Source organism: Ochlerotatus camptorhynchus, unplaced genomic scaffold (assembly GCF_037179485.1).
Source record: "Ochlerotatus camptorhynchus isolate MF236.1 unplaced genomic scaffold, CSIRO-AGI_Acam_v1.1 ptg000002l, whole genome shotgun sequence".
Lineage (NCBI taxonomy): Eukaryota > Metazoa > Arthropoda > Insecta > Diptera > Culicidae > Ochlerotatus > Ochlerotatus camptorhynchus.
Window position 1 is genome coordinate 4,849,533 of NW_027040494.1, and position 11,783 is coordinate 4,861,315.

The 11,783-nt window shown below is 38.3% G+C and overlaps 1 protein-coding gene across 3 annotated transcripts in view; it reads left to right on the plus strand.

Moving 5' to 3' along the window:
- Baldspot (elongation of very long chain fatty acids protein baldspot) overlaps positions 1-11,556 on the plus strand; it is a 153,479-nt gene extending 141,923 nt beyond the window's left edge. For all 3 annotated transcript variants that reach the window (XM_065227764.1, XM_065227755.1, XM_065227771.1), the window contains exon 4: positions 10,705-11,556. In XM_065227764.1, the coding sequence (XP_065083836.1) occupies positions 10,705-11,329 (625 nt within the window). In that variant the 3' untranslated portion in view covers positions 11,330-11,556. The remainder of the gene's footprint in view (positions 1-10,704) is intronic.
- Positions 11,557-11,783: the final 227 nt, after the last annotated feature.

Genomic DNA, 11,783 nt, shown 5'->3' on the forward strand with positions numbered 1-11,783 from the left:
AGCGTGATTGCCTTTCACCCCAGCAGGCCTGGGTTCAATCCCAGTCGGCGCCGCCGGGATGTTCTGAGGCATAACATCTCTGATCACGCCTTCCTTCGGAAGGGAAGTAAAGCCGTTGGTCCCCGGTTCATGAGTTGATGGGTCGATAGGTAGGGTCCAGGTGTGGGAGCTGCCTTCCTGGCGTCGGTAGCATTGGTGCTCAGCACGGAAAACAAGATCGACGGAAAACAAATCCAAGGAAAAAAAAAAAAAAAAAAGCTGTTACGCTCTAATTCCAGCTCTATCTAGAAGTAATCTAGTGAAAGTTTCACCACTTTTCGTGCAGCGAGTCAGAAGTTATTCCAGATGGAAAACGAGAGAAGAAAATTAATCTTGCACACTCACGTTGACAATCCAACGTGGTCAGGTGCGACAATCGCAAAAAAGTTGAATATCGCCAAAACTACCGTGTGTGATGTGCTCAGACGTTTCCGCGAACGGCATGAGGAGATGTCCTAGGCAAACTTAAGTTCGCGTTCATTTATAAATTTGCTCGGAAGTTCATGATTTGGAAAGGTATTTCCACCTGTGGAGGTTTTTGTAACAAACAAGACGATGGACTCGAAGTTGTACAAGGAAGAATGCCTCATAAGAAACGCGTGCTGCTTTTTATAAAAGCACACAAAGGACCTGTGAAGTTTTGACCTGATTTAGCGAGTTGCCACTACAGCCGGCAGATTGTTCAGTGGTACCGTGACAATGGGGTGGATTTCATCGACAAGAACCTAAATCAATATGCTATTCTCTTTGTTTTATCATGAGCTGTTCTTCAACGGAATACGAAAGAACAGCTCATGGTAAAAAGAAAGGAAAATAATGTTGATGGGGTATTTTCCTTTCTTTTGAACATGTGCTGTTCTTCAACTGTATTCCGTTGAAGTACAGCTCATGTAACAATAAGGCATGTTTCTCCCGTTTCTCCACGATTCACCGTTTCTTGCTCAAAAGGTTGGATGTTTAGAAAACTGCTAGAACAAAAGATGTTCCATGTAGCTTAAATTTATAGAACTCATCAAAAAAAAATTGTAGCCTTGATAGGTTGACTTTGTTTTCAAGTAACTCCTTATATTTTTTGCGATTTATCTGCCATAAGCTGTTATTTATGAATAGTTGGAATCAGTGCTGAAAATTGTCACCGTCACTGCATACATTTGGGCTACGATGACGACCATCGTCATCAAATCAGTGCTAACATTTGAAAACGGCACAAAAGCCATTTGTAAACAAATGGTTTGTGGGCCCTTTACTCACTATTTGAAGTACACCCACGCGACACAACAGCAACATCGGGTAGGGGAAATTTTCCCCTTCCTGACGATGCTGTTGGTTTGCGTGGGCGTTCTTCGGGTAGCGAGTAAAGGGCCCACAAACCATTTGTTTACAAATGGCTTTTGCGCCGTTTTCAAATGTTAGCACTGAAATGACGTGCGAGAAAACAAAAACTGTATCACAAGTGCTTCCTTTAGAGCAACCGTACCAGTCGTTGCCATTTGCGGCACTATTTTTCTTACGCACAGCATTTCCATTTTGGCTTAATCACTCCTCTCCACACCGGTCGTTGCTATCAGAGTCATAATTTAAATTACCGTTTTCCACACCGGCAAAACAAACTTTTGGCATTTATTCAAAATAGCAACCGTCTGATGCGTTGCTACCGGGTTGCTAAATTTATGAACTCACTACTTCCCAAGGTGCGGATTGCTATTTCCCCAACCTGAATAGCAACCCCCGGTACGCAAGTAGCGTTATGGTAGAGGTTGGTAAATGTGCCTTATTTACTCATTGGTACGGTTGCTCTTAGTGCTGATAAACAGTCTGTCATTTCACGATCAAAGCATGTTGCTAGTCATCTCACTATGATCGCCAAGACAAGAAATATCATGCCACTAAGGGTTTTCGTATGGTATTTCGATCAACAGTTTGATGGATGAAGCTATTATCTGGCAAGTAACACGACAAACATAGCCAGAGGCGTTATTGTAGCCAAGTTATTAACGAAAGATAGGGTGGCCAGCAAACCGGGAATATCGGAAAATTTCCACGAATTTTAAAAGTAACCGGAAAAACCCGGGAATTTGGCAAGAGAACCAGGAAAATAAATTAACCATACCATAGGAACATTTTTTACACCAGAATTTCAGAATAAACCATTAAAACAGAGTGATTCTTTACCAAATGAATATCTTCCTCTATTTGCTGCATAATTTCCTACAGTTTCTCGTCTTATTGTTTTTAGAATTTAATCACTCAGCAATATTGCAAATTGATTTTTGTCGTCTCAATTTCAGATGTAAAGTGCATGGTCCTTAAAAGAAAATATTGAAGATGCTGGACTTTGGAAACAAATATTTGAAAAACCGAAGCTGAATTATTCTTTTCCGGGGTTTTAATTTTTCGTTGTTCAAAATTCTCATGATATGAATTCTCGAATTGGAATTCTGCTCTGAATTATCTTGAAATTGTTCTGAAATAAACCAGAAAACACTCCGCGTAATAATTACCGTTGCATTCTTTTTGGAATTTCCTTGCAACCCCTTCTAAGAATTTAATTGGTATCCTTCTTAGAATTCCCTTGAGCCTATCCGGAGACTTTGATTCCTTTGAAAACCTTTTCAAAAAATTTCTTTGACTCTATTCAAAGCATTGAAGTAACTGAAGAAATCTTTCGAAATTTTATTTAGAAACCCCTTGATGTATTTTAAAGAATTTCATCAGCAATTTTTTTGCAATCAATTTTGTTGGAGTTCTGTGATGAATCTTTCGCACTAGGGTTGAAATTATTTCCAGAACATTTTAGGAACTCTGTTTCTTGTTGAATTCGCATCACAATTCTCTTGGAATTCTTCTTAAAATTTATCTGTCATTTTCCTCACGATCTCCATACAAATCTCCTCGGAATCACGTAGGAATTTTAAAAAGGAGTTGTGAAAAACAAAACTGTTTTTAGCAACTCCTTTTTAAATATTCTAAAATTACCTAACAATTTAATTTAGAACTTGAATTCTGCTCCATATAAATCCCTTCAAATTCATCTAACAATTTCTAAGGATTTCATGTCAGAATAATGCTAGAATTATGCTCAGAATTTCAACACTTTGAATTCTTTTAAATTTTGCCAATTTCCTTTTTTTTTTTTTTGAATATGTATTAACAACTGAGAATTTTTTAAGATTTGAACCGGGAAAAAACCGGGAATTTCAAAATGAAAATTCACTGGCCACCCTGGAAAGTCGATGAAGAGAACCGATCAATGTAAATAGGCCCTTATGCATTGTTCGTGTTGAAATTTTGTTATTGAAATACAACAAAGAACTAAAGAGCTTTCGATGTGAAATTGATCTGAATGGTTTTCCGAAAACAATCTTAAAACTACAAATATTATTTTTAGGTTAAATGTATTTTAACTGGAGATCAAAAAGACGCCTCCCTGGCACTCGATTTCCATCGGCTATAAATCAACAATTGGCAATTGGGTCACTTTGGTGATTAGAATAGAAGGATTATAATAATGCTAATAATAATAAAGAGTTCCCACATGACCAAAGTCCACACGAAGCATTAAATAACATCAAAATATTCGCCAAGTATGTTGCTTTGACGTAGTAAAAGTTTTTAGATCCTGGTAGTGTCGGCCTTTTGTAAGGAATAGCTTCTTCTTCTTATTCGCATTTCAAGTTTATTGCATATCGCATATTAGCTTATTGCGTGCTCTCAACTTAGTGTTCTAGATGCACTTCCACAGTTATTGATTAAGAGTTTTCGATGCCTGTACCATTTTTGCATTGATATAATTGTGTGGCAAGTCCAATCATACTTCTATGCCCAGGGAAGTCGAGAAATTTTCCAACCCGAAAAAATTCCTAGACCGGACCGGGAATCGAACCCACCCACCTCCAGTATGGTCTTGCTTTGTAGCTGCGCCTTTACCGACTGAGCTAATGGAGGCCCCTTGTAAGGAATAGCGCAGATGGTTATTATTTAGTGATCATTTTATGTTATCAGGATTACGGTCTTTTTCTCTATTAGAATATTCTTCGATGCCGATCCATGCCATGATGCAGAACCTAGCCAAACGACATTGGATGGCCAAACGGGATACACGGCCAACTACACACTAAGTTTTTGTTGCTGAGATGGGCACCACCGAGCAGATCGGCATTTTATTTTGCTGGATCTCAGTGAAAAACTTGCTCGGTGGTGCCTATCTCTACCAACAACTCAGCGACTGATTCCAATTGACTCAGCATTATCTTTCCATACGAAATTTACTTATTACTTACTTAGCTAATGAGTAACTACAGTTTTTTTTTTCAAATATGAGTAAATTTCGTATGCAAAGAAAATGCTCTGAGTCAATTGCATTCAGTTACTGAGTTGTTGTAGCTGGACGTGTAGAGCCCTGGTTTTGGGTCAAACGAACTATCAAAGTCAGCCGAGATTCAGCAAGCAAAATGTATGTATGTTAAATGCTGAGCTGCTCAATGGTGCCCATCTCGGCAAAAAATCTAAGTGTGTTTATTATAAAATTTACTGACTTATTACATTTTGTATGTATTTTCATCAACATTTTTTAAACAATGAAAAAGACTCGTTCTCGAGCTCGTTCTTTTACAAGCAGGGTTAGAAGGACCTTCAACGGGGTAAAATGGACCATGACGTTTTTTTCGGCATCCACATTGGACGCAACAAGTATCACATGAAAGATACTTCGTTGGTGGTTATATTGAGTACGGTGCACCACATTACATTGGCCATAGACCGACATGTTCCGGATACTGAGTTGCCACACAATATTGACCTAAAAGTTACGACCTGTCAAATTCGTGCGGAAAAGTATTTACGCTGAAACTTGTATAGTGCTTATAATGCCGCGGATACACTTGGGTGACACACTATGAACATGAGCATTATTTGTATAATAAATTGTGAGCGCTTCCATGGTCCAACTTGTATAGTTGTTGTATAGTGCTCATAATGATTATACAAATCATGCTCATGCTCATAGTTTGCCATCCAAGTGTATACGCGGCATTATGAGCACTATACAACAACTATACGAAAACTATACAATTGTAACCATAGATATGCTCATAATTTATTATACAATTAATGCTCATGTTCATAGTTTGTCATACAAGTGTATCCGCGGTATAACTAAGTCATTTTTTCCTTGTTTCAAGATCATCCTCGGTCCAAGCAACCTGAGGACTTATCACTATTAACAAGGCATAAAAAGTAACAAGGACTAAGATGTGTTCCTTTGATTACTGAAAAAATCCTGTTCCCCTAGTTTGAAGTAGTCAGGACTAGTAATCGGTGGTAGATCTTACATCCTGTAGCGTACCACGAAAAGGTGATCTACCCACGTTACGGGGCATTAATGTGTTTACGCTGGTTACCGTGTAGCGTGAGAAGTTATGTGCATCGTAGTAATCAAACTTAGGCTGTGTTCCACTAAGAGGAAGAGGAGACAACTGGCTTTTTTGTCTGTGGCGTGTTCTTCTTCTCTCGCGGAAACGACCGTGCAAAAACTATTCATCGTGGGCGACGCAATCGACTGTCAAAATACAATAAAATAGATTCCCTGTTGTAAAAATTCTCGTTTTTCTATACGTTCACCCGACCAATCAGGCACTGGGCTGCGTTTGACAGAAAATTGGTTCATAAAAGTCCCCTTATTGTCTCTTTCTCTTAGGTGTTCCATTTGGAGAATTTCCACTTAAATTTGACACTTCGAAAATAAATTAAAACGTTCGAAAATCCCTCTGTTGTTGATCGTCGGATTTTCGAGAGGTGTTTGTCAAAATTGATCCCTGGTCAATAAGAAATAAGTTTGGTACAATAGCAGGTTTATTTTAAAATTTTCCATCTGTCAAATTTAAGTAAAAAATCACCAAACGAAACACAGCCTTAAGCTGTGAACCATTTGCCGAGTTAAATTTAACTCGTGGTTAAAAGTGACATTTCGAAAGTTATTTTCTATGTTTGAAAATCGCTGTGCTGTCGACCTGTTTTCGAGAAGAACTTAGTCAAGGTTGTCAAAATTTAACTTCTTGTTTGTCAGAAGTAACCACGCTCGGATAGCAGGGTTTTTTTTTCCGTGTCGTGGACATTTACCACTGCGACCAGTGTTTTGATCTATTGTGGTGTATCCTCTTTTTACTATTTGCCGTGTGTTTTGATGATCAACCACTATGTAGAATGATCTTCATCATTGATCATCGGCATTATCCCAATATGGAATTGCACTTCGAATGAAGTTTACAACTTTATTGGGTATACTGGTCCAAATTTCTTCAGGTACGGTGAGTCCTTTATCAAGAAATCTGCATCGTTTATTAAATAAAGCAGTGCAATCACACAATAAATGTTCAGAGCTTTCGCTCTCCAAATAACAAAAGCGATATCTATCGTCGCTAAGCTTTCCAATTTTTTTTTTTTTTTTTTTTTTTTTTTTTTTTTTTTTTTTTTTTTTTTTTTTTTTTTTTTTTTTTTTTTTTTTTTTTTACTAAGTATGGTTTGTTTTAAACAGATTAGGGTAAACGCTCTTATAGTTGCGGATCGTTAGAAGCGTTACCCGGAAAAAAATAACCATACAATTACCATAAAATAAAATACAATCACAACATAATTCATTGCCAACAATCGATCCTATTGTACGTATATCATACAAGTAAATTTAAAATATTGTTATTACAACAGATCTACAATCAGGGTGTCGACTACCTGGAAAAACCTGGAAAGTCAGGGAATGTCAGGGAATTCTATTTATGATCTGGAAAGTCAGGGAATGTCAGGGAATATTAGTGTAGGTCAGGGAAAAAAATAATGTTGATCACATTGCTAAAAATTATGTGTGGGACACATAAAACAATCTTTGAAATTTTATCAGTGCATGACGTCAACGTTTTTGGGAAGGTCCCGGGCATCAGATCTACTCGCTGCGTTTATGGACGCCCTTGCCGGTATCTCTTCGAACAAGTTGCTGCAAGTGTCCATGGATGGGCCCAATGTGAATTGAAGCAAGAGGTACAAAAAGGTGGCGAGAAGCTGATAGATCTGGGAAGCTGTGGGTTGTATATTTTGCATAATACATTCAAGGATAGTGTTTGCAGTATCAGTTGGGATGTTTTCAAATATATGCGTGGTATCCAGAATATCTTCAAAGATGTACCTTATCGCATGGCAACGCCAATGCAGAGAGAGGTTTTTAGGTAAATGTAGATAGATCTGGAATTAGGGCGTAGCAGCTTTTGTAAACAATGACTTCTATCGACGATTTCTAAGAACTCAATGCACGCCCACGCAAACCAACATAACCGTCGGGTAAGGGAAGCCTTCCTATACCCGATGGTGCTGTTGATTTGCGTTGGTGAGCCTTAACTTTCTAGCAATCAACGAAAGAAGTCATTGTTTACAAAAGCTATTACGCCCTAATTCCAGCTCTATCTAGAAATGCAGAATATCTTTTTGAAAAAAAAAAATAGCATCAGCATCAGTCCAGCATCAAAATGAAAGCATATTGAAATCAAGTTTTGATATCAACATCAAACTGAAATCGTAATTTGATTTCAGTTTATGCAATTGATAAATTTTGTTTTCATTTTGCTGTACATTTGCTCTTCAAAAATATGTTGTTGCGGGTTTGATTTCATTGCCTTAACATAACATCAAATTGAATACTTGTTTTTTTATCAACATGAAAAATTGATATCAAATTGAGTATTCAGTTTGCTCTCACTGATAGCAGAAATAGTTTTCAATGTGATGTCACAGGAAGATATGTTTGCTATCAATTTTGATATTTTAACCGTTAAAACGACCAAAACGACAGCAACCTGAGTTATCATTATCAGCGAAATCACAACATCAAATTTAGATCGCAATTTGATCTCAGACTTTGCTCGAGCTGTGTCCATGATCGAGGGAAAAAAAGTTAAATAATACCACTGAACTGTTCAAAAGTTCATCTAATTGAGGTTAACCACTAACGGTGCAAATCCTGATTGGCGGGCAAAAGTTGGCGCTACTTAGTGGCGTAAGATAGAAATTTTGACATGATGGTGCTTTCAAAATTCTTTCACGGTGAGGTATGGGAGAATAGTTTGAAATCATATAAACAAGATCGACATAACTTCAGAAAGTACTGGTTTCAATCAATTCGGAAACTACTGAATCATTAGGAATGTATTGTATCACTTTAGAAATGTTCGAAATCACTTCTGAACGTACTGTATCGATTTAGAACAGTGTGGAATCACTTCAGAGAGTCTTGAATCACTTCAGAAAGTCTTCACAGCAAAAAAAAAGTTCATGATCACTTCGGAAAGTACTGAATTATTTCAGAAAGCACTGAATCACTTCGGAAAGTGTTGAACCACTTTAAGCTCGGAATCTCTTGGGATAGTATTGAATCACTTCAGAAAATTTCGGATTCACATTGGAAAGTACTGAATCATCCCAGAAAGTTTGTAATAATTTCCGCAATAACAGCGCCGGCCGCTTCATAATGTAGGTCAATTAGACCGTCAAAAACCGAGAGATCCTCCTCACTTCCAGGAATTTTTCAACAGTTTCTCAGCAGGATTTATTTCAGGGAGTATTGATTATTATCGCTAAGCTACTCAATTGTGACACATCGAAAAAGATCTCGACTTTGGCGACATAGATGAAGAACAGCCAACTCTTCACAACTCGATGTCAAGTTACTCGATATACAGTTATATAACCATCATAAAAATGAGTGTCATGGCTACTGAGATAGCGAATTTGTATGAGATTGTTATTCTATAACTCGATAATTTTATAGGTACCTCGAGTCGTAGAGAGTGCACTGTAGTTACGTTTCCAAAAACGAGATCTGTCTATACTGACATTACATTCCATTAGGAAAGTTTAGAATCACTTTGGAAAGTTAAGAATCCCTTCAGAAAGTACTGAATAACTTGAGAAAAGATTAGGATCACTTTGGTAAGTACTGGACCATTTCAGAAAAAAAAGCAGCCAACAGAATAACTTCAAACAGTACTGAACTTTACAAAAGTTTTGAATCACTTCGGAAACATTGGAAGCACTGGATTCGTGTATTCAGCTCATAGCATATTTAATAACTTCAGAAAAGCTTGAGTTCAGTAGGGAAAACGTTGAATCGCTTAAAGATAGACTCACTTCCGAAAATGTTAAATTTTTCGGGACTGATTTAATACTTTCGGCAGTAATGTCACGAGTTCTTGGGAACGTTTAAAGCAAGAACTTGTTATAAACGTGAAAACGTGGCACTGAAACAGTAAATGTATTGCCTAATAAGGTTTCCAAAGATAACATCAGTTGTAACAACACAAACATCTCTGGTTCTTATTTCAAAGATTTGCGTAGCGACGATTGATGGTAATGATTTGTAAAACGCCAGAGGTGTTCTGAGTAAAACGCATAAAACGAATCCATATTTATGTATCTTTATTTTTTGTTTTTTTGATTTTAACTATCATCATATCCATAATCTTCCCCTTAATTGGCCTAGTACTTGTGACTTAAGAAGGGGGACCGAGTGTCTCGGAGAAACAAAAGTTCGTTGCGCCTTTGCGCAGTTGGGAGGTTTTGATTTGATAACATACTGATAGTTTTGGAAATTTTGCTTTGTTTAGGAAAATTTTAGAAATTGTTCAAGGTTTTTCCTGAAATTAGGAGAAAGTCGAGCAAGATAAATATGATATAAATTAGAAAACACAAATGATAGTACTGGGGAAATGTTGACGGAACTTTCATAATCGAACTAATCATAATTTCAAGAAGAAAGGGTAAAGGGACTTATAAACTAGATAAAACACTATGTGAAACAACGCCATCAACGTCGCGGGCGAATGCATCGTTATTTTAGGCAGATTTATATTTTAAGGGCGCCGGTCAATATTGGGTGCGACTACTTAGCTCAAATTTTAGGAACACAGCACTGGGTATAATAAAGCTCATCACGTTGTAGCTTCTTAGGTTAAAATAACGTAGTTTTGTGGACTGGAAATTTTCTGAAAACCGACTGGAAAGTCAGGGAAAGTCAGGGAATTTTGTTTTCGACTTTGAGTCGACACCCTGTACAATACGTTCCATGTAGTATGAATTTTCAACAATAGAAAAACAAAATTAATGGTTATTATTAATGGCTCATGTTTGTTCGGGAAAAAAGTGAATTTTTGTACGGTTAGGATACATAACAACCCCCTTGTTCTATTGTAGATTTCTCCATTTACCATAGATTCAATTGTGGAAACAATTAATCCTATGGTTGTTTTAACGTTGTGGACAGTACAATTTATTGTAAATACAATAAATTGTAATGTATGGTTACAATACATTTCATTGTACTTCTACAGTTCTCTTTTTACGTTGTGTTGTGTATTGAGTTTCCATGCACAACTATAGGAACCTAACGCTTCGAACGTACCGCAACTATAGTAGCGTTTTCCCTAATACTTTGAACAGAATTGATTGAATGGCTGTGTTGGATCGCTTTCAACTGAATGATACGAAAATCAATAGCACTGCACAATATACAAATGTAAAAATGGTACTGACTTGAAAAGAATCTCTCAATTAACAACACTCGAAGCAGAACATCTTAGTATGACCATTATTAACAGCTTTCTTCCCGTTTTCTTCCTCTCATTGCAGCTTTATCGAGCATGACCGTGTGAGCGGTTTCTGGACGTGGTTGTTCGTGCTTTCCAAGCTGCCTGAACTGGGCGATACCGTGTTCATCGTGCTCCGGAAACAGCCGCTGATCTTCCTGCACTGGTACCACCACATCACTGTGCTGATGTATTCGTGGTTCTCGTACACCGAATACACCGCCTCGGCCCGTTGGTTCATCGTGATGAACTACTGCGTCCACTCGGTGATGTACTCGTACTATGCGCTGCGTGCCCTGAACTTCAAGCCTCCCCGTTCGATCGCCATGCTGATCACCACCCTGCAGCTGACTCAGATGGTCGTCGGCTGTGCGATCAACATCTGGGCGCACGGGTTCCTGCAGACCGCTGGCAAGGGCAGCTGTAACATCTCCGAAATGAACATAAAGCTGTCGATCGCCATGTACTTCAGCTACTTCGTCCTGTTTGCTCGTTTCTTCTACAAGACCTACCTCTCGACGAACGCCCGCAAGGGCAAACGCTCGGTCAACTCGGCTTCCATTAACGGAAGTGCTTCTGCCGAATACAGTAGTAAACATGCCTCGATGGCTGCTATGAATGCCAATCTATCGACGGCAGCACAAACCGATAAGGTTAAAGCACAGTAAGATGGCTCCGGGCTGCAGCACATCTCCCGTGGCAAATGCACACAAACACAGCAAAACCAAGAAAACAAATTTCAACCAGGATCTTCTCCTATCTATGTACGTTGTCGCTGTTGCGTCCGCAGCAGCCACGCCGTTGTGCTTCTTCTCATGTTACCTTCCTGTTTCCCCAAAGAGAAGGGATTGTCACTATCAGTTTTGAGGTACCATGTGAATGTTTGCGTTTTCCCCAGTCATAAGCTGCTATTCCATAGGATTATTAGTATAGCGGCTTTTAACTGAAAACTGAAAAGAGTAGGTAAAAGTTCAAGCTAATCAATAACGCGGAAGCAGAAAATCAAAGAAACAGTGGCTCAAAGAAGGATCCTGCCGTAGTCTACCGTGTGCGCTGCTTCCTGATGTGCGTGTGTGTGTGCGAACAGGATATACCTAGAAGTAGTTCAACGTTTTCAAATCA